At 43.9% G+C, this 22,096-nt stretch overlaps 1 protein-coding gene across 1 annotated transcript in view; it reads right to left on the bottom strand.

The window, feature by feature from the left end:
* Positions 1–22,096, bottom strand: part of MYO18B (myosin XVIIIB) — a 362,548-nt gene that overhangs the window by 327,742 nt on the left and 12,710 nt on the right. Inside the window, 7 exon segments of the mRNA XM_074206167.1 lie at positions 1,001–1,143; positions 1,963–2,161; positions 6,053–6,229; positions 8,310–8,422; positions 9,055–9,121; positions 9,949–11,229; positions 20,043–20,203. Coding sequence (XP_074062268.1) covers positions 1,001–1,143; positions 1,963–2,161; positions 6,053–6,229; positions 8,310–8,422; positions 9,055–9,121; positions 9,949–11,229; positions 20,043–20,203 — 2,141 coding nt within the window.

Below are 22,096 nucleotides of genomic sequence, written 5' to 3'. Positions count from 1 at the left end.
AGGCCACTTTGGAATATGGAGGTGGGGCTATCATTCATTCATTCATTTGTTCCTCTTTATTAAAAGTTTCCAATCTCCTCTCAGTGACTAGAGTCCACCATGCCACTGGTGGTCCCACCTGTAGCTCTTCTCCCACCCCCACAGTCTAATCAGAAGCTCCTTCAGGGGCATCTCACTCAGACCCATCCTCTCATCTCTTCACAGACCTTCTGGACCTATATCCCTTTGCAGGCACCCCACCATCCTGTTCCCCATTTCTTTGGGAGGCAGATGAAGTCAAAAAAACACAATCAAATCAAGATGTTAATAACTAACATGCTCCTGATAACATCTCCCCCTCTTTATCAGAGACCTTCAATGCCTAAGTCTGAAGACCTGGCTTAAATTAGCATTTCATTTCCCCTAAAAGATAGAAAGGGAGAGGAGAGATTAGGGGAATGGTCCCCGATGGTCTATGAATGATCCCCATCCATGCAGAGGCCATAGCTGCCACCTTTAGTGGAGTTCTTCTTCCTGGAAACTCTAAGTTTTCTTAGAACTTCATCCCTGTTCTTTTCCTCACAGAACATTTCTAAGAGGAGGCCTCTTAGGGACCGGAACAAACAGGCCGCGTGTTCCCCAAACGCAGATTGCCACAGAAGGCTAAGGGAACAACTGTCTAATTTCAGCTTTCACTTTTAGGATTCTGCTAATGAACTGCTGAATTATATATTTTCTCATGAATATTTAATCTTGCAATATTCAGAAGCACTGACAGGCTTGAGCATTTGCTCCTGAAAGAGATAAATTGGGTCATTGAGCAAGACTCAGGAAGGAGCTGACAGCCCCCATGCCATGAGGGACAGTCATGGTGACGGTGACGGGGGATGGTACCCAGACAGAGAGGGACCAGCTGGCTCCTGGGGTGCCCGGTCACATGGAGGAGGGAGGGACCATGGGATTGGGACCAGGAGCCATCCACCCTAGCCCAGCCCACCCACGAGTGTGACAGAGCCCTCACCTGAAGGTGTGCTGCCATGACCCGCCCAGTAGCGTTGAAATCTAGGGACATGATCATGGAGAAGCGCGTGGAACTGTGGCTGTGATCGGTCAGCACTGAACTGAAGGCCCTGAGGATGGTGAAGGTGGCCCGGATCTTCTCCACTGCAAACAGGCAACCCCAAGAAGACACGAGGTCACCCGGTGTAAGACCCTTGCATCTCAAACTCTGGTTGTCCCCCCGACTTCCTCCCTTCCCTTTCCCCTCATTCTCACAGTCTAGTCAAAATGGCCCTTATACTATTTAGCATATGTGGTGTTTCCCATCTCCACACTTTTGCATTAGCCATCCCCCATACCTGGAATGCCCTCCTTCCTCACCTCCATCTATTAGAATCCCTGGCTTCCTTCAGGAAACAGTTTAGTTGCTACTTCTACATTGGGAATTCTTAAACACTTTCTGTATCCTGCAACCCCCTTTGACAATCTGGTGATAACTGGGCTCTTCAGAATTTGACTTTTTTAACAATGAGTAGAGACACCAAATTTCTGTTAGATCTCGGTGAAAATAAAGCTGTAATTTGTTTTTTCTAAGCACGTTCACTGATGCTTTCAACCGAACCACTTGTCATATCTATCCAGAATTCCTCCCTGGCAGGACTGCCATGATGATCAATCAAGATGGCAGCTGTAAAGTCAGCGTAAAAGCATTTTATAAACATTAAATTGATAAATATATTACATACAAAAGTTGCACTATTATGACTATTTAGGGACATTGCCTTCTTTTTAAAACATATTCACAAATGCATAGATTTATATGAATGTGCTCCTATGTGTTTAGATACATGATATGAACATGTATGATGCTGTATGTTTGTTCATACATGTTGCTGCATGTATGCATCCATGAGAGTTGTGAACATGTGTGCCCATCTATACCCCATACATAGGTGTCCATATCCATAAATAAATCAACTCTACCTGAGACCTGTCCATCCACACTGCCAGCACTGCCCACCAGGTACTCCAGGGTCTTCTCACAGCAAAAGCTTTTTCCAGACCCACTCCTACCCAGGGGCATGATTGTCTGGTCCTGGCGCTGGCTCAGCATGGCCCAGTAGGCTTTCAGGGCTAGGGAGCAGATGTGGGGTGCCAAACCATCTCTCCTTCCTTTGGGCACCTGGCAGTGAGATTCCAGAATGGATTAGCTCTTTCATTTAGGGGCAGAGGTAAATTGAGTCCTGAAGGAAAATAGATTTTTCTGGGTCCCCCTCTCCCAGTAACTTGAATCAGTTCTGAAAACATAGGGTTTTTACTAACTCATATAAGCTAAGAAGACCCAAGGTGAGACCCCTCCAAGAGGAGACTCTCAGCTCCCACTGTTTCCCAACAAGTCCTATTTAGGAAACTGTAGGCAGAAGCCTTAGATGCCTTGTGGCACCAGGATCCAGAACCTAAGTTTTCCCTTAAAATGAGGTTTTTAAATGATCTAATCCCATTGAACTGTAAACTCCTTGAGGGCAAGGATTGTCTTTTGCTTCTTTTTCTATCTGACTATTTAACATGGTGTCTGGCGCAGTAGATAGAGCACCGGCCCCGGAGTCAGGAGGACCTAGGTTCAAATCCAACCTCAGACACTTCATAATGACCTAGCTGTGTGGCCTTGGGCAAGTCACTTAATCCCATTTGCCTTGAAAAAAAAACTTAAAAAAAACACCATGGTGTCTGACACACAGTAGGCAGTTAATAAATGTTGATTAATTGATCAACTTAAAAGTTAAAAAATAAACTTGAGACGCATTTGATGCGGAGCCCTCTAGATCCGCTCCTCTTGCCCTCCACCCAGCTGCTGAGCCCCTCGGTCCTTGCCATCTGCCACGAGGTTCAATCCTCTTCCCTGTGTTACCTCCCACCATTCCAACGTGGGACCCTTGAGAGTAGGGATTATCTTATTATTTTGATGTCCTACACAACAGCAATGCTTGACCCAAAGTAATCCAGGTTTTTTTAAGTCTGGAGACCTAATTAGAATTCTACTTGCTACCTACAGGAGCTTAGACAAGTCACTAAATCTCTCTAGGCCTCAGTTTCTCCCTTTGTAAAATGGGTTCTTTAAGGTTCTAAATGACTTTTGAGGTCCCTTCCAACTCCAAGGCTATGACTCCACTTTCCTCCCAGGCTCCCTGTGGTCCCTACTCCACTAGAGAGATAGAATAATAGTAAACAATGCCATCCTGCCAAGCCAGCAGGACAAATCCCCAGGAGGCCAAACCACCAGGTAGGGAGCATCAGGGTGGTTCAGGTCACTGCTTCTCTCTCTTCCTAGAAAAGAGCCCAAAGGGCAGGTGCCTACTGCCATCACTCTTAGAAGTTGGGCCGCTGGTTCCACTGTCTGCCAGGAGAGTCCCACCTTCCCACCTCACGCACTCTGCCTCCTCCCTATCAGGTCTCATGTCATTCCCACAGCTTCCAAAAGCAAGGGGTTACCTCCGCAGGAACACAGACCCTCTGTCACCTCCTCAGAGACCCCCCCAACCTGTTCCCCCAAGTCCTGGACCTAACTGTGGGTCTATGCTGCCACCTGGTGGTCACAGAAAGCAGAACTGAGACTGGCTGGGGGGAGAAACGAATGCCAGTTATGTAAATAAAACCCTTTCTAGGAGAGGGAAGAGGTCCAGGGACATCTCTGGGTATAAACAACGTGAGGCAATGCACACTTACCAATAGACACCCCCCACACACACATACACACACACTTTTTTTTAATCTTGCCTCAGCTGCTTACTGCCCTTTTGACTTTGAACAAGTCTCTTCCCCTCCTTGGTCCTCTCATTTTCCCTTCTGTAAAATAAGGAAGATAGACTGAATGTTCTCCAAGATTCCATCAAGTGCTTTACTTTCCATTTGTAGCTCTGCTCCCAAACCAAATGCCCCTGGCATCTCCCTGTACTTTTCCTTTTGTATATTTTCTTCCCCCAGTAAGTTAAAAGCTACTTGAGGGCAGGAACTGTTATTGTTTTAATTTGTATTACAGATGTCCTCAGCACTCTATGTTCCATTTACTTTGTATTGTTGCTCCTGAAAGAGATAAATAGGGTCATTGAGCAAGACTCAGGAAGGAGCTGACAGCCCCCATGCCATGAGGGACAGTCATGGTGATGGTGACAAGGGTACCAGAGAGGTCTCAGCTCCTAATTTGTGCCTGGTTTATAACTGGCACTTTAAAATGTTTATTGAACTGAATTAAAATCTATGATCCTATGGAAGAGCATAGTTTTGGAGTATAGAATTGCCCTGAGATGCATTCCAGCTTTATTACTTATTATTTGGAAAAATTTACTACTCTGCTCCTCAGTTTCCTCATCTGTAACCTGAGGTGCAGGACTAAGTCACCTCTAAGCCACCTTTGAGCTTTAAAATCTCTAAATCTATAAGCTGTACATATATAAGGTAAGGATGTAGCTTGCCATTAGCTGATGAAGTAGCCCCCTACATGAAACAGGAGCCCAGGTGAGACCACAACCATCTAAGATTATGGCCAGAAAATGTCTGTTTCCTCATCTGTCAAATGGGGAGTATTGTGATTAGCTGAGGCACAGAGGGATTGAGCCCCTCATGCAAGAGGGGAGGCTCAAGCATTTATTTGATCTGTACCCTGTGCCTATAATCTCACTGGACCATGCGGCAAATCTGCAGCCAAGCTGAGACTAGAACCCAGGTCAGAGAATCACAGAATTTCAGAGCTGGATGTGGCCTCAGAGTCTATAACATCCTGACAAATAACCAATTTTTTGGATACAGCTCCAGTATGAACAAGCTGGAGGTGAGCAATAATGGTTAGGAAGTTCTCTTTCACATTAGAGTTTTGTCCTCCAATGGCCAAGTAGAACTCAGCTAATCCCCTGTAAGTCTTCCAAATCATCTCTCCTCCCTCCCCTTCAGTCTTTCCTTCTCAACTTCCAGTCCTGAGGTCTTCCCATTCAATCAGAGTTTTTCAAACATTTTGATCTCAAGACCCCTTCACACTCTGAAAAATGACTGAGGGCTCCTCAAAGAGGAGGTTGAGGAATCAATGTTTTATTATGTTAAAAATTTTATTATGTTAAAAATTAAAACATCAAAATTAAAGTCTTATTATGAAGAGTTTTGACTTCATGGACCCCCTGTATGGGGTTTGATCGGACCTTGAGAATTGTTGCCTTCTGCCATACCACTTTTCCACAATGAAGACTTATCCAAATCCCCTAGTTAGTGGGGTAGGTTTAATAGAATTTCTAGCCACATCTGCTTCCTGGTTTTCCTTGGAAAGATAGAATCAGGGTGGTTCACCTTGAATGAAATGTGGCATTACCCTAGGATCTCCCTGATCTTACAGCTTTCTCTGAATTTACAGGATCCTGAAAGGAATCTCAGAGTCATGGAGTCTAACTCCTCATTTTACAGATGAGGGAAACTGAGAGCTGAGAATTGAAGTGACTTGTGACCAAGATCACACAGAAAGCAAAAAGGATCATAGAATTTGGATTGGAAGAGAGCTCAGAGACCAATCAAATCTAACCCCATCATCTTACAGATGCAGAAGTTGAGGCCAAGACAAGTGAAATGACTTCCCCAAAGACACATGCATTTGAGTGTCTAGGTTGGAACCCCCTTGCAAGTCTTCCCACAACAACAGAAATGAGAGTTAGTTACAACATTATTGGTATTCTAGAGGGCATTGAGTTTCTACATATTATTTAATATGGATTTAAATACATAAGCACACAAATCATATTTTATGTCTTTATGAATTATGAATATTATACATAACATGCATATACCATGTGCAATAGTTAATAGTTAACACAGATTAAATGAATTCATTAAACTTAATCCAATATACACCTGTTGAGTATCTATTATGGATGAGACTCTGTGTCAGAAGTTAAGAACGCAAAGAAAATTGCCCCTGCCCTTAGGGTGCTTCTATTTAATTCAGTGTATGAGCACATAGTACCAGAAACCCAAGAAAATCTGCCCTCACCAATAGCCCCCAATCTTCCTCCCTCACCAAGCCCCTTTGACCTCTTACCTTCCAAGACAAAGGAGGTGGGGGGCCTGGGGGCTGGAGAAGGATCAGGTCTGGTCCTGTGTAGGTATACAGTAGCTGTCCCTGGTATCGGTGCTGAAGCGTGTTCAGGACACTGGACTCATTGAGGCTCTGGAGAGAGGCCAGGTTCTCAGCCAGATCCAGCTCCGGGGGGTTGGCCTGGAAGGGTCCCACAGTTAGCTGCTCTGGACTCCCTCCTCTCTGGGGGCCTCCGGAGTGGAAGGTCCCAAGAAACACACTGAAGGGCTTGGAATGGACACTAAGACCCACTGGCAGCGGACTCCATGGGTTCAAATTCAGAAGGATCATCAAAGTCCCAACATGAATGAGAGGCACAAAGAGACCTGCAGCCCCCAGGGAACTCCTACCATTAGTCAATTCTGTTTGATCTGGCCTTCCTAGAATTGTAGTATGCTGCAGCTGGAGGGGGCTTTAGAAGTCCTAACTGTAACCACGTCTTCCCGCAGAGCCACAGTGTGATGACAATGAATGTGATGCTGAGTCCCTTCAGGAAGGACCCCAAGTGCCCTCAGAATCCTCAGGGAGGGATTAAGTATGTCCCATCCAATCTAACCTCCGTTCTGGGTCAAAGCTTCAATCATCCTCACCATTCACATGCCAAACATGAGTTCCAATCTGACCTCAAACACTTCCCTGGGCAAGTCACCACTTCGATTTGCCTGTTTCATCATCTATAATATGGAGATAAAAATATCACCCATCTCCCAGGGTTGTTGTGGGGATCAAAGGGTACAATAATTGCACTGTGTCTGGCATATAGTAAGTTATATAAAATTATGTTATTTTTTTATTATTAAGATCAGTAATGTTCAAAGCTAAACACCAAGGCTATAATAAGTGAAATGTTTAAAATACTCCTACACCTCAGAAAGCTTGCAAGCAGTGAGGAAGGAATGTCACCTAAGTTGTCTGGTTCAATCCACACTTGCTCAAAGATCCCCTTTACAATATCCTAAATAAGAAGTCATCCAGCCCCTGCTTAGAGATCTCCAGAGATGAGGAACTCACTACTTATTTGGGACAATCTACTCATTCCACTTTTGGAACAACTCTCATGGTTAGGGAGCCCTACCCTTAATCTAGCAGAAATCTACCTCCATCACTTGCACTCACTGAACCTGGTCCAGTCCCTTGGGGTCAAACAGGACAGTGCTAATGCCTCTACCCCATGGTCACTCTTCAAACAGTCATTTTTGACCACAGATCCTATCATGTTCAGCATCACTGGCTCTCCACAATCTGCCAATGGGTAGCTGGCCTTTTCAGCCTTGAGGGACACGAGCCTTATGTTCAGCCTGGGAGACCTTGGCACAGGCCCACCCAACATGGTATGCCCTGATCAGAGAGGGAGCTGTGCTCTATGAATAAGGCAAAACGGAAGCAGCCCAATTCATATGAACGATGTGAGCCCGACCCCATCGTAGAACATTATGAGTTCATAATGATACGATCAGCCTCAGTCGTACACGCTATGTTTCTAACATAGGGATGTCATTTTCAGCCTTCTTTGATAATGAAGAACAAGATACAATCAATCTTGTATTTTAATCAATTAAATTTTAAATGAATTCTATCCCATATGAAAGTGAGTATTGAGGAAATAATTTGGGGGGCAAAAATTCAAATCCTGACTGCAACATTTTATTAGCTATCTGTCTCTAGTCAAATCACCCCCCCAAAAATATCTGTGCTTCAGTTCCCTCCTTTGGATTTGATGACTTCAGAGATCCCTTCTGGTTAAGTGAACATTTTATGGAACCTTCTTAAGCTACCTTCGATGACATGACTTTGCAGAATCGGGGTTAACCTCAGACATCTCTGAGGAGTCTGGAAAGCATCTAGAATTCAAGACAATTTTTAGATTGTTTTAGGGCTTTTTATATATATTCTCCTGCACCACATCTCAGAGTCATATGTTCTTTAAGATAAAGAACTCATTTTCTGGATAAAGGTCATGGTCAGACTAACCAGGCTGTGCAACATTTTCTATCTGAGTCTATGACATTGTGATTCTTCCCTGGTCACTGGACCCTCCAAAAAAGAAGGCTATCGGCAAGCCTTCCAGCATCACATGGTACAGAAAGATCTGGGAGAAAGGAGAGGTAGAACAGGTTGGAGAAACCAGGCAAAAAGTCTCTCTGTGGTTTCTGGAGGGGAGCACCTCCTCAAAATTAGAGGGATTCATATAAGGATAAAATGAGGGAAGAGGGAGACTCACCCGATGGATGTTCTCCTCATCCACCTCGATGATGGATTTGTCTGCATCCATGCAAAGTCTCACTCGTCCTGCTGCCAGTTCTGCGGTTCCCACATCTGGCTTCAACACTGTGGCTGAGAGGAGAGTCCCCCAGAAAGGAAGATTGGTCATGTTATTGTTCCCACACACATAGACAGAGGATGCTTGGGAGGTGGTAGGGGCCAAAGGAATGCCTGGCAAAGAGGTGGATGATGTTCACTTCTTCCCCCTGAGCTTAGTCACATCAGTTGAAATAAAATGATAAATATGAAATCCCCAAACCCAGAATTGTGAAGGACCTCAGGACATGAAATTTCAAAACCAGGAGAGAGATTAGAACCTGAAGACCTTAAAATATGGAATATCATTGCTGAAAGGGATTTTAATATACAGAATGTCAGACTGGAAGGGACCTTAGAATAAGGAAAGTCCTTGCTAGAAGGGACCTTAGAACACAGAATTTCAGAACTGGGAGAAACTATAGAACAAAGAATGTTAGAGTTGGGAAGGAGGGGTCTCGGAACAAGGAATGCCAGAACCAAGAGAAACCTCAGAAAGGGAAGGCCAGAACTATTTGAGACATTAGAGATCATTTAGTCCAAATCTCTTGTCTGATAGTTGTGGAAACTGAAACCTAGAACAGCGAGGTCACATGTCCATGCTCTCACTGGTAGCAAGTCACAGAGCTAGAGAAGGTGGTTCCCAGGGACCCAAGCCCACAAGTTACCCAGTGTGAATCCTTCCTTCTGAACCAACCAGACTTTCTCAGCTTCATACCATCTGTCCTCCAGTTCCTGGACAGAAAGACAGTGAAGTAAGGGGATTTATTTAGCAAGCCAGCAAGTCAAAGGATTCTAACAACCAACCTTTCTATAGCTCTCACTGTGAGCCAGACACTGCGCTAAGCATTTTACACACACTATGTGATCCCGGATTTGATCCTGGTAGATAGATGATATTATCATTCCCATTTTATAGAAGAAAAAACTGGGGCAAACAGAAATTAAGTGACTTACAGGGTCCCACAGCTATTCTTCCTAACTCCAAATCCAATGCCTTAGACATTCATGCATCAACATCTAATTTACCACCCTCAACACTTTGCATTTGTGGGTTGGTGCTCCTCATCAGGGAATATATTCCATAGCCCTTGTAGACTCTGGAGTCCATTTGTAATGGGTCAGATATCAGGGCTGGACCACTCCAGGAAGTTCCAGATCTTCAATTCCCATGGCCTGGAAACTTCTCTGTCTTTTTTTTATTCCCAAAATGGAAGGAGGAAGCAAGGACCTGAACTCCTAGAAATGTTTCCCAGAGACCTGATATTCCAGGGATGCTCTCAGATGATCAGTTGGTGGTTTTCCAATTCTCTGAGCCACTATCCTCTTTCTTTCTCTTCTTCCAAGGATAACAAAAGGGACAGTCTCCAAGCCCTCAAAGTCTCACCTAACTCCTCAAGAAATCTTGCCACGCTCATCATCCCTTCAATAGAAAAGTACTATTCTGTTCTCCCTAGGGGAAAATGGTTTTGTCTCCTCTTTCCCCTTCCTCACTTAGATTTTGTGCCTTCCTCACCCCCACCCCGGCCATTTAACCTTCCCAGGGATGACAGAATCCTCACCTTATCTGGATCGACACTTTGATTTCTCTCTTCATTCTCCTTCTCTTCCTCCTCTATCTTTGCTGGGGTTTCTTTGGTCTCCTTATCTTCAGGTGCACCTCCTTCTTTCTCTGTGGTGGGAGATCCAGGGACTTCCTTTCCTTCTTTGAGAGTTTCACTCCCACTTTCTTCCCTCTTGGATGGATCATCTTCCTTTCTCCCTTTGCTTTCGAGACAACTCCCCTTCTCATCCCCCTTCCCCACCTGACTCTGGAACCCATTCTCTTTTCCTATCTGACTTTGAGGTCCACTTTCCTTCCTCTCCTGACTTTGGGGTTCATCATCCTTCTTCCCTTGGGCTTGAGAATCATTCTCTTTCCCCACCTGACTCTGAGACCCACTGTCTTTCCCCACCTGACTCTGAGATCCACTTCTTTTTCTCCATTTGTTCAAGGACTCACCCCACTTTTTCATCTGGATATGGGCTCTGTCTCCCTTTCCAGCTTTGCTTTGGGCCTCCTTCCCTGTCCCCACTGTGTCCTTAGAGTGATCCACTTTTCCTGGCTTGCTTTGGGGCTCATCCCCTAATTCTCCTTTTGTGAGGGATTGGCTCTCCTTTGTGTGGGGCATCTGAGCTTTGTCCTCCTTCCTCCCTTTCACCTCATCCTCCCTTCCCTGTTCTCCCCCTTTGGCTTGGGGCTTGGTCCCCAGGTCCTCTTTACTCTGTGGTTCACCCCCTTTGAGCTCCTTGGTCTGGGGAACCTTCCCATACTTGCCCACTTTGATCTGAGGCTTTTCCCCCTTCTTAGGAGGCATATCTGTGCAGTCTGGGCTGCCTACTGTCCTCATTTTTCCCATCTTTTCAGCAGAGTCCTCAGTAGCTTTCTGGGACCCACAAGTGTCCCCTGGAGACTGCCCTTTCTTCTCCCCCTCCTTCTCTGGAATGGAGGAAGAAGGCTTATGAGTCAAAGAGTCAAGTGGATGAATTCTCTGCTCTGGCTTGGGTATTTCTGAATTGATCTTGGCCACCATCAGTAGGACATCACTGGTCTTCCTGGTCCTCTTGAGGGGCTGAGGCTTCCTCAGAGGGGTCTCCACGGTGCTCTTACCTTGAGAGTTTTCTCCATTTATGCTACTCAACAACACTTGTTCTGGGCTGGCCATCCCTTCCTTCTCATTAGGAATGTTCTCGACAACAACGTTGGGGTTGGGGGATGATGGGTCAGACTGGTCACCCTGGGGACTCTGTACCCCGGTCGGCTTGTGGCTCTTAAGAACAGAGCTATCACTATTTTCTGGGGCCTAGGAGAGAAAACAACACCCAGTTAGACTGTGTATTAAAACCATACTGACCTCCTAGCATGAGGTTCTCAAACTTACGTCCTTAAAAATTAAGGGCCCCAAAGAGCTTTACTTTGTATTTATGCATATTTGCTTCCTCAGAAAGTAAATGTTGTATATTTCAAATGTTTCTTAATTCATTTAAAAACAAAAATAGTAAATGCATTCTTTCTAACATGAATAACGTATTCAAAATGAAAAACAACAGTGTTTTCCTCCTCTTTTGGCCAGGCCCTGTGTGCTGAGGCTACGAAGAAAATCACATATTTGTTGACTGATTAAAAAAAATTAGGGGCCTTGTTTTTTACCTATTTTGGGAACTCTCTTTAATGTCTGTCTTAATAAAACACAGCTGGATCCTCCTAGCTGCTTCTATATTCCATCCTTGCAATTTGGTTCTTGGTTGTGGCATATGAAGAAAATTCGACTTCCCACAGATAATAGAGTTGGAAAAGAGGAGAGCGTTTTAGTTAGACAAATAACTTCTTGGTGCCATAATGAAAGCAGTTTGCACTTTGGGCCCCCAAGTAACATTGAAAACTGCTGCCATGGGGCAGCTAGGTGGCTCAGTGGATAGAGCACCGGCCCTGGAGTCAGGAGTCCCTGAGTTCAAATCCGGCCTCAGACACTTCATAATGACCTAACTGTGTGGCCTTGGGCAAGCCACTTAACCCTATTTGCCTTGCAAAAACCTTAAAAAAAAAAAAAAAAGAAAAGAAAACTGCTGGCTTAAGTTAATTATAAGCTCTGGCAGAGAAGAGACCCTTTTTTGTTTGTTTTATTTTTTAATGTTTTTATCTTCCTTTGTCTCAGTGTAATGGACACAATGAGAACTGACTTCAAGTCAGGAAGATTTGAGTTTGAATTCTGTATAGGATTTTTTTTTTTTTAGTTTTTGCAAGGTAATGGGGTTAAGTGCCTTGCCCAAGGCCACACAGCTAGGTCATTATGAAGTGTCTGAAGCCGGATTTGAACTCAGGGACTCCTGACTCCAGAGCCGGTGCTCTATCCACTGTGCCACCTAGCTGCCCCAGCCTATATAGGATATTTACTCGCTGCGTGATCTTGAAAAGGGCATCGAACCTCTCTGTTTATTTGTAAAAATGGAGAAAATAGCACCTAACTCAAAGGGCCATCATGAAGACCAAATGAGACTTTTGTTGTTGATATTACAAAGTCATTTTTCAGTCATGTCCAACCCTGTAACCCCATTTGGGGTCTTTTTGGTAAAGATACTGAAATGGTTTGCTATTTCCTTCTCTAGCTCATTTTTCCAGTTGAAGAAACGTAGGCAAAGAGGTAAAGTGACTTGCCCAAGGTCATGTAGCTAGTAAGTGTCCAGATGACTATAGTGTTGGCATAGTGTGTCTCCCATGCCCAGAGAGCAGGGACTGCTTTTATTTCTCTTGGCACTCCCAATAATGAGTTAAGTGTCCGAGCACATAGTAGGTGCTTGTTCATTGATGACAGATTCACTGCCTCAAATTCTCCCTTTGTCAGCTGTCTTCTTTTAGTTCATCATTCCCTGAACCAGATCATGGGCTAAAAGGACCCAAGATCTTGCCTGGGCTTTTTCCCAGGAGATGCTCTCATAGTCTGTGCTACTCAGAGACCAGACTGAAATACAGACTTGGGAAGAGACACAAGAAACACAAATTGTTTTGAGTTGTGCTGTCTTAAAAAGTCAATGAACACTTCTCAAGCAGCCTGCTGAACCTGGAATCAAAAAATTGGGAGTTCAAGATACTTTCTTCCACTTACTAGCTATAGACTTAAACAAGGTCTCAGTTTCCTCATCTATAAAATGGGAATCATTATGCTTATTAGTACCTTCCTCAAGGAGATCATAGGATTCATAGAATCAGGGCTGGACAATACTTTAGAAGTCATCTCCAGGGGTTTGTGGCCTAGAACCAAAGAGCTTGGTTTTTTTTTTTAAACATTTTAGGGAGTGGCTAGGTGTCGCAGTGGATAGAGCACCAGCCTTGGAGTCAGGAGGACCTGAATTCAAATCTGACCTCAGACACTTAATAATAACCTAGGCGTGTGGCTTTGGGCAAGCCACTTAACCCCAATGCCTTGAAAAATCTAAAAAAATAAAAAATATATATTTTGACAAATATATTTTAATAGAATTGGTTTCCCTTTGGAATCTTCTATATTTTATTTATGTTTTTAAAAATTGGATTCTGAGAAAGGGTTCCAAGGCACTACACATGGGTCAGTTCCTTCATTGTACACAGGAAGAAACTGAGGCACAAAGAGAGGCAATTTGTCCAAGGTCCCATTACTACTTAGAGGCAGGATCAGAAGAACTTGGACCACTAGACCACACTATTAACTATTCAAATTGGATCCAAAATATTTTTTTTGCACAACCAACCTGCAAAGCACCAAGCAAAGATTAAAACACAGGAAAACAATCTTGATCTCAAGACTCTTACTTTCTCTGGAGGATGCCCAATGTAAGAGTCAATCAATAAACCTTTAATATGCACCTACTGTAAAATAGGCACTGCACTAAGGGCAGGGGATACAAAAAGAAGCAAAAGACGGTCCCTGCTTTCAAAGAGTTTACAACCCAGCTACCTCACTGATTTTACCCTGTCTGAAAATAGCCTCATGATGGCACCAAGTTGGACTCCATCTTGTCAGGGTCCAGTCCTCCTTGAAACTTCTTGTAGTCTCCTCACCATCCACCCATTTCCACGTCACTTGGACTCCATCCCTGAAACCTTATCAACTTGGAAGATAGACCTCCAGGGGTCTTTCCTTGTATGTTATCTTCCCCAACTTGGCATGGGACCACCCTGGATGACGTGACCTCACCAGAGGTGCTCTATGAGCAAGGCAGAATTGAAGTAGCTCAAAAGAAATGAGAAATGCACACATTTAGGGAACCCACCCCAAGTGCTCATATGGACTATTTATGTCTAACCTGAGGTAGAACATTCTAAGCTCAGATGGATCTGTGACTTGATTCTAATGTGGTGATGTCATTTTGTTCCTCTTTGAGAATGAAGGCCAACCACCAACCCACCATCTTCTCCAACTAGAGTGTAAGCTTTTTGAAGACAGGGGCTGTCTAACATGCTTTTATATTTGTCTCCCAGCACTTAGCTCAGACTCTGACAAAATGATTTCCTTCCCTTGCTAGTAGGTCACTGTTCAACCCTCTCTGCTGAAGTGACCATAATTAAGTCCTTGTCCCATGACCGGAGGTGACCCTGGGTCCTTGAAAGTCGTGCCAGCTGAGCACGGGCTCTGGCAAGTCCTCAGAGAGCCAATGAGTTATTCTAATGGTCATAATTCTTGTCATTAGGACAGACCTGGTGACAGTCTGCATGTCTGTCATCTAGGGACCAGTCTCATCAAATTAGAGAGACTTAGCACCAGGCTGGAGCATAGGGCAGAACCAGGGGCAATGGGGGAAGGGACAAAGAAGCCAACTTGGGCTTCTCAACAATGAGAGCTGTCCCAGCTGGTGGGGGCATCTCAGCTGTCCCAGCTGGTGGGGGCATCTCCAATTCCTTTCCAATTGGCACCATGGCAACTATCAAATGTCTCCCTTTCATGTCAAAGCTTCTATCCTTTTCAAATGGCTTCAGTTAAAGGAAGCAATGTATTATTATATGTAATCAAGAGAGACTTGAGCTGGATAAATTCATAAAAGAGTTTTCTTACTAAGTTTGCAGATAGCACAAAGCCAGGGAGAATGAGCTAATGCATTGGATCTCATCAGGTTAGAATATGAGTCTAATGAGGTGAAACTTAACGAATCCCCCATCCTGGAGGATTGCAAGCTGTAGCCATAGGACTATTTGTTAAGTACATTAAAGGGAAGGCTCATTTAGGCCAGCACCAGATGGTTGCTGAGTCTCCCAGATCCAGGAAACCCACAAATCTAAGATCTGGCAATGATTCCCCCAGGATTTACTGCCCTCTCCCCTTATACAGAAATGTTAGCATCCTGCTGCCAACCCTTGTCAACCTGTGTAAAGCATCCTTTGGCAGGTCCATTGGGTTCTACATAGGCCCAGTCCATGGCCCAGAAGATGTTCCTCTCTGAGGACCTGGTGGCAGGGCTTTCCTAGCCAAGAGGGTACTTCAATCCCGCCTCTTCCTTGTTAGAAAGTCGAACTCTGTCCAAGGAAGCAACCTAGGGCATCACTAGGACAGCCGAGGGATAAGTGAGTTTTTACCCATTTCTTATTTAGGTTTCTATGACATTCCCTGATGTCTCTGTTTCTGTGTCTCTCTGTCTACTCTGTCTCCCTGCTCCCTTTGTGTGTGTGTCTGTCTGTCTGTCTCTGTCTCTGTCTCTGTATCTCTCTCTCTGTCTCTCTCTCTCTGTCTCTCTCTCTCTCTCTCTCTCTCTCTCTCTCTCTCTCTCTCTCTCTCTCTCTCTCTCTCTCTCTGTCTCTCTCTGTCTGTCTGTAAATCTGTGTGTGTGTGTCTCTGTTTCTGTCTCTATGTCTGCCCATGTCTTTATATCTCTGTCTCTCTCTGTTTCTCTTCCTGTCTCTCTGATTCTATCTCTGTCTCCTGTCTATCTATGTCACACACACACACACACACACACAGAACTACTGAGTCACCTGGCAAGTATATCAGAAACAATATTTGAACCCATGTCTTCTTGCTTCTGGAAGCTAGCCACCCGTATTGCTTCTAATTCTTCTCTAGGCAACTTGGTGGCTTCACAGTGTTCAGGACCCTGGCTCTAGATCCAGAATGACCTGAGTTCCAATTAAGCCTCAGACATTTGCTAGCTGGGTGCCCCTGGGTCCCTTTACCTCTGCAAATTCTAATTTTTTCATCTATAAAATAGGAGTAACAATAACACCTCCCTCACAGGGTTGTTGCAAGAGCCAAATGAGATGATATTTTTAAATTATTTTGCAAACCTCAAGGTATTCTATAAATGCTAAGTGCTGTTCTCAGTATTATTTGTAAAAATTGAGAGATCTCCCAACAGTCATCATGAGGCTCCACCATAATATAGCTACAGAAGTGCTTTCTAAAAGTCTCCAGGGCTCTGCAAAGAATCCTTGGCTTTTTATGGGCATGAGCTCACTAGACCTTGGTCTAAGGTCCGGGGTACCCCCCTCTCCTGTTGAGGTCTCTGGTCCATGATTCCCAATGCTCAGTTCTCTGCCATGATCTGCTTGGAGTAGCATGCTCATAGTGTGGGACTATCTGGAAACAGCCCCAATGGCCACTCCTCAGCCCCAGCTCACCTTCAGCTGAAGGACAGAGCAGCCAGTTGCTTTCATGGATCATGGGAAAGACTGATTCGACCAGAATACCCTGGAGGACTGCACCACCCCCCAGTGGGTTTCCCTAGTCTTTGCTTAAAGGCTTATCCTATGGGTAATTCAGTACCATAGGGGCTAAGGCGGAGCTCTGGCTCTGGGTCTCTGCCCTCCAGTCAAAACTTGCCTCCCCTTGGCCACTATTACTCTGTGGTTCTACCCGCTGGAGCCAAGTCTCTTTGGAGACCTTCTGTACTAGGATGGCTGATGTCTCCCTTCCCCCATTCTCTCCGTCTTGCCATGGCAGGGCTATTTTGGCAGCTGTTCAGAAGGTTTCATCTGCAAGAGCAGTTGTGTGGGCTTGACGGGCATGAAAGCCAAGGCTCAGCCAGTTGCTTCGGTGGAGGGCACCACCATCCTCCCAGTCATCTCGGGTCACAGTCTCAGAGAAATCCCAGGCTTCTCCTCTCTCTTCACTCATTCTCACAACCCCTCAACAGACTCAATTATTTGCCAAATCCACAACCTCTCTCCAGAACCTTGGAGTCCAGGAATTTCACAGAATCATTGAAGTCCTAATCCAAGACTATATAGATTTTCAAAAATGATTCCTGTGCATATCACTCAACCTTTCTGTGCCTCAGTTTCCTCATCTGTAAAATGGGGACAAAAATGGCACCTACCTCACAAATTAATGAATGTTAAACACTTTATAAACCTAAATGCACTCTGTAAATGTGAGCCATCATTATTATGGCAGTTGTTTTTGTCGTTAATGATGAGGATGTCAGTGTTGAAGTTTCCTTTGGGAAAGCAAATCTTATCTGAACAAGAATTCCTCATCACCTCTCCCCTGGCATATCCTAGTAGCTCCCTCCTTTTGCTCCCTGTCTCCAGTCTCTTCCATCTCTAATTCATCTTCTATCCAGACACTAATTTAATATTTCTGAACCACTGTTTTGATCCACGTACTCCCCTGCTCCAAAACCTCCAATACTCCCTATTGCCTGTAGAATCCGAAATTATTTCAGGTTTCAACCGAATGGACCTTACTGGGAACAGAGTAGGCTCTTAATAAATGTAAGCTGTTTCCCCATCTCCCTGCCTTTGCCTAAGCTGTCCCTCATGCCAGGCATTCCCTCCTCAGCTCCATTTCTTAGAAGCTTTAACTACCTTCAATGACCCACTTAAGCACCACATCTGAGCCAGGGCTTTCCTGATGGCCCTGGTGTTAGTGTTTCCTTGCTCCTTGGCTTAACTTGTTTACAAAGAATCATAGAACATATTAGGTTTTCTTGTCCTTGTATTAAGGCATGGTTATATGGCTAGAGACTTGGGTTCAAGTCAGCCTCTACACATGCTGACTCTGAGGCCCGGGGCAAGATATATAACCTTTCTTGAACATTAAGTTAATGAGCATTGATAGAGGGCATTCTGCACTGAAAGCCCCCCGCCCAGGAAATGCTAGGTCTGTTATTATTGCTGTTCAGTCGTTTTCAGTTGCGTCCTGTTCCTTGTGAGCCCGTTTGGGGTTTTCTTGGAGCAGGTTGCCATTTCCTTCTCCAGTTCATTTTACAAATGAGGACACTGAGGCAAACAGAGTAAAGTGACTTGCCCAGGGTCACCCAGCTAGTAAAAGTCTGTTAGATTGGAACCCAGAAAGATGAGCCTGGGCCACTTAACTTCCCTAGGGAAATCCTTAGCACTGAAAGAATTCAGGGTTTGCAATCACCAAGGTATGAGTTCAAATACAGCCGGAGGTCCTGACTATCTGTGTGTTTCTAGGCCCTTTTCTAAGGGTTGGGAAATTCCCTGAGACTGATTTATGACTGAGCCCTATCAGTGGAGGTCTGCATTGGTGAAGACTTTCCCACACCAGGTGTTCCTCCTGGTGAAGAAGTTCAAGGAGCCTTCCAGACTCTAAGCACCTGGCCTTGGCCTTTGTATACCAGGCTCATGAGAAACTCTTGTGCAATTGAATTAAGCAGAAGAGCAAACAGTGATTATTACTGACCTTTCCTAGACTGTATAGTAGTAAAGTTTTATTTATATATATGTGTGTGTGTGTGTGTGTGTGTGTGTGTGTGAATTGTGTTTGTATGCATATATTATTTTCTTTCATCCTCAAAGCAATCTAGAACCATATTTTACAGATGGGGAAACTGAGGCTCGGAAGTTACCTTCCCGTATCTGGTGTGGTGTCTTTCTGGGCTCCTACTCACTCCAGCTGTCAGACCACCCCACCACTGTGCTTAGCAGCTGTGAGAGACTTTAACACAATGAGATTCCCTGTCAGCTTCACAGCTGTCTTCCTGGTCATTTGTTGCCATTCTGCATGAGAAGAACCCAGCTACTGGGCAACATCCTCTGGGGGATGTCCACATTCCTAACCTCCCCTTCCCCCCCGACTTCCAGCTGTTGATTCAATCAAAAAGTCAGGCTCTAAATAGACACCCGACTCAGAGGGGGACAGTCCAAACTTTGAGCTGTGAGATCTTAAGCAAGTTCTATCATGACTGTCTTCCCATCTCTAAAATGGGGATGATACCTGATTCTACCTGACTATTCCAGAGAGTTGCAAAGGCCAATTTTTCAGCTATAATTCATATTTCTGGAACCTTAAAGCAATGGTTTCCAAGATTTTCAAGTACGACTATCCCCTTTTGGGAACATAACCTAGATCTGAAAGAGACTTCAGAAACCATCTCATCCAACCTACTCATTTTAAAGATGAAGAAATGAAGTCCCAAGATCAAGTGACTTGCCCAAGGTCACAAGGACAGCAATGATGGAGATGAAGCTCTTTCCACTGTACCCTATCTGCTGCATTAATCTCATAGATTCCCACCTTTCCAACATGAGAGTGGTACTAGTAATATCTATTCTTGAGAAAATACATAATGAGCATGTTTGGTCCTGTTCTGTACTCATGAGCCTCTTGTATCTGGGCACCAGGGACCCAAATTGGAATGACTGCTAAATACTGTTCCTCACCTAAGTCTTAAAGATAGGCACTACTCCTATTATTTGTCCCATTTTGCAGATGAGTAAATTGTTACTGAAATATAAGTTATGGATGATGAAATAGACTTCTCTTCGCCTTAGTCGGGAAGACTCCTCTTCCTGGGTTCAAATACAGACTCAGACACATAGTAGTTGTGTGACCTTGGGCAAGTCACTGGCCCCTGGTTGCCTCAGTTTCCTCATCTGTAAAATGAGCTGAAGAAGGACATGGCAAACTACTCCAAGAAAACCCCAAATGTGGTCACAAAGTGTAGGACAAGACCGAAAACAACAACGCCTTGGTAGAGAGGTGGGGGGATGGGAACAGATGAAAAATGTCACACACTCAGCCAGACAAGTTCATTTAGACGGTCAGGTGTGATGAACTTTTTTTTCCTTGGTAACAAAGGTAGGTTCCCTGAGTAAATATAGACCAATAACCATGATTTTTTAAAAGTATTAATAAAATCGGTTTTAAAGAGAAATGTAGCTTGTTTTTCTGGGTAGATGACTTACTGTCTGTTCTTGGGTATTGGCCAATGTTTCTTTTTTCCGTTTCGCTTTCTTGGACTCCTGTTCGGTTTCCCGAACCAGTTGCCTGATGAAGCCCCCCGGAATTACGGAGAAAAGGGGAGGTGGTGAGGAGGGTGGAGGGCTTTTGTCTTCTTCCCTGATCTGGATAATAGAAAGAAAAGAGAGGCAAGATTTCACTGGGTGACAAAACTAGAAGCCATCCCCCAAAGAGTAAAGTCCACCGTGGAGCCAGGGTAAAGGCCCAGGAGGTGGAAATACATGAACAAGGTCATGGAGGAAAAGTTATCACAGAACAGGGAGCAGAGCAGCTGTTAGGCAGGGTGGGAGTGTCTTCAAGCATGATGCACAATAATGGAACTCACTGGCTAAGTTGGTCAAATTGATGGATGCCCTTCATCCTTCTCACTTCTTTAGTAAGCTTGTAAGGGAACTAGCATTGGATTTAGAGGAAAACATTGGTTTGAATCCCCACCTTTGGGAGGGGGGGGAACATGTGAGCTTGGACAAATCATGACCTAAGTGTCAGTGGCCTTCTCTGTAAACTAGGGATACGTCCTATCCCCACTCCAATCTTATTAAATGATAATAGAATAGTATTTATTAAATAATTTAAATATTTAGATAAATATTTTCTAAATAACTCAAGCATTTATTAGGCATATTTATCAAAGAATTTAAATGCTTATTATCAATATTTATGGAATATTAATCATTTAGTATAAATATTCATCAAATAATTTGAATATTTATTAGAAATATTTTCTGAGTGATTCACATATGTGTTATCAATATTTATCAGAATAGTAAAATGCTATCATAAATATGGATTATTTATTACATCTTTAAGTTCTTATAATAAATATTTATTAAGTGATTTGAATAAATATTATCAAATATAATACATCCATTAGATCATTTGAATGTCTGTTATGAATATCGAACACTTATTAAATAATTTGTGCAATGAGTATTAGCTGATTATTTAGTGGTTTTTTAAAAGTATGATTTTATAATTATAATGAACTGATTATTAAATAATTATTTGATTTAAATAATAATAGAATCCATCTCCTAGGGTTGCTGTGAGGACCATGGATTGAGAGTCAAAAGAGAATTTAGAGGCCATCTACTCCAACTCCCTCCTTTCCCAAAGAGGAAAACAGATAACCGAAGGCTAAATACTTTCCCATAGGCAAAAAGATCAAGTATTCCTTTTCCAGGGGCAGCTAGGTGGTGCAATGGATAGAGCACCGGCCCTGGAGTCAGGAGGACCTGAGTTCAGATTCAGCCTCAGACACTTCATAATGACCTAGCTGTGTGGCCTTGGGCAAGTCACTTAACCCCATTTGCCTTGCAAAAACTAAAAAAAAAAAATAATTTCTTTTCCACATTTACCTTTCTTCATGTTATCACCTCACTTAAGTTGGTGGAATGGAAAACCTTCAGACAGCTTGAAGAGCTCAATTAAACATTAGCTTGGTACCCAACCCCTCCCTGGGAGCACCACATAGAACAATGGATGGCATAGCTCTTTGCAGACTGGAAAGCAGTATAGCAACAAAATGTGGATCTAGGCACTGGGTTCCAGCAATCTTGTCTGCAGGATCCTTGCAGTTCTTATCTAATAGAACATAGAATATTAGAACTAGGAAAAAATCGCAAATCCTTTGCTTTACAGGTGAGATAATCAAGGACCAGAGAGATGTCTCTCCAAAGCTTACACACATAGCACCTGGCAGATTAATTGGACCCCAATCTGGGGCAGGATTTGAACACAGGTCCTTTGGCTCCAGAGTCAGTACTTGTCTCTCCATGACCCACAGGTCTTATGAGACCCCCCAAAGTCTATTCCTGCGGCATTATTCCATTATATTATTATTTTCACTGGTAAATGGGTTACATTGTAATCATAAATAAATATTAAATTCTATAGGCAGCTTTTGGCAAGCTTTTGGGGGATGACATAGCTCAGAAGAGCTAAAAGGTTGGACACCCAGGCCCTAGAGAACTGTGGTCAGTCCATAGCCCAACAACCA

This window comes from Macrotis lagotis, chromosome X (assembly GCF_037893015.1).
Source record: "Macrotis lagotis isolate mMagLag1 chromosome X, bilby.v1.9.chrom.fasta, whole genome shotgun sequence".
Classification (NCBI taxonomy): domain Eukaryota; kingdom Metazoa; phylum Chordata; class Mammalia; order Peramelemorphia; family Peramelidae; genus Macrotis; species Macrotis lagotis.
This window is presented reverse-complemented; position numbering and strand designations above follow the sequence as displayed.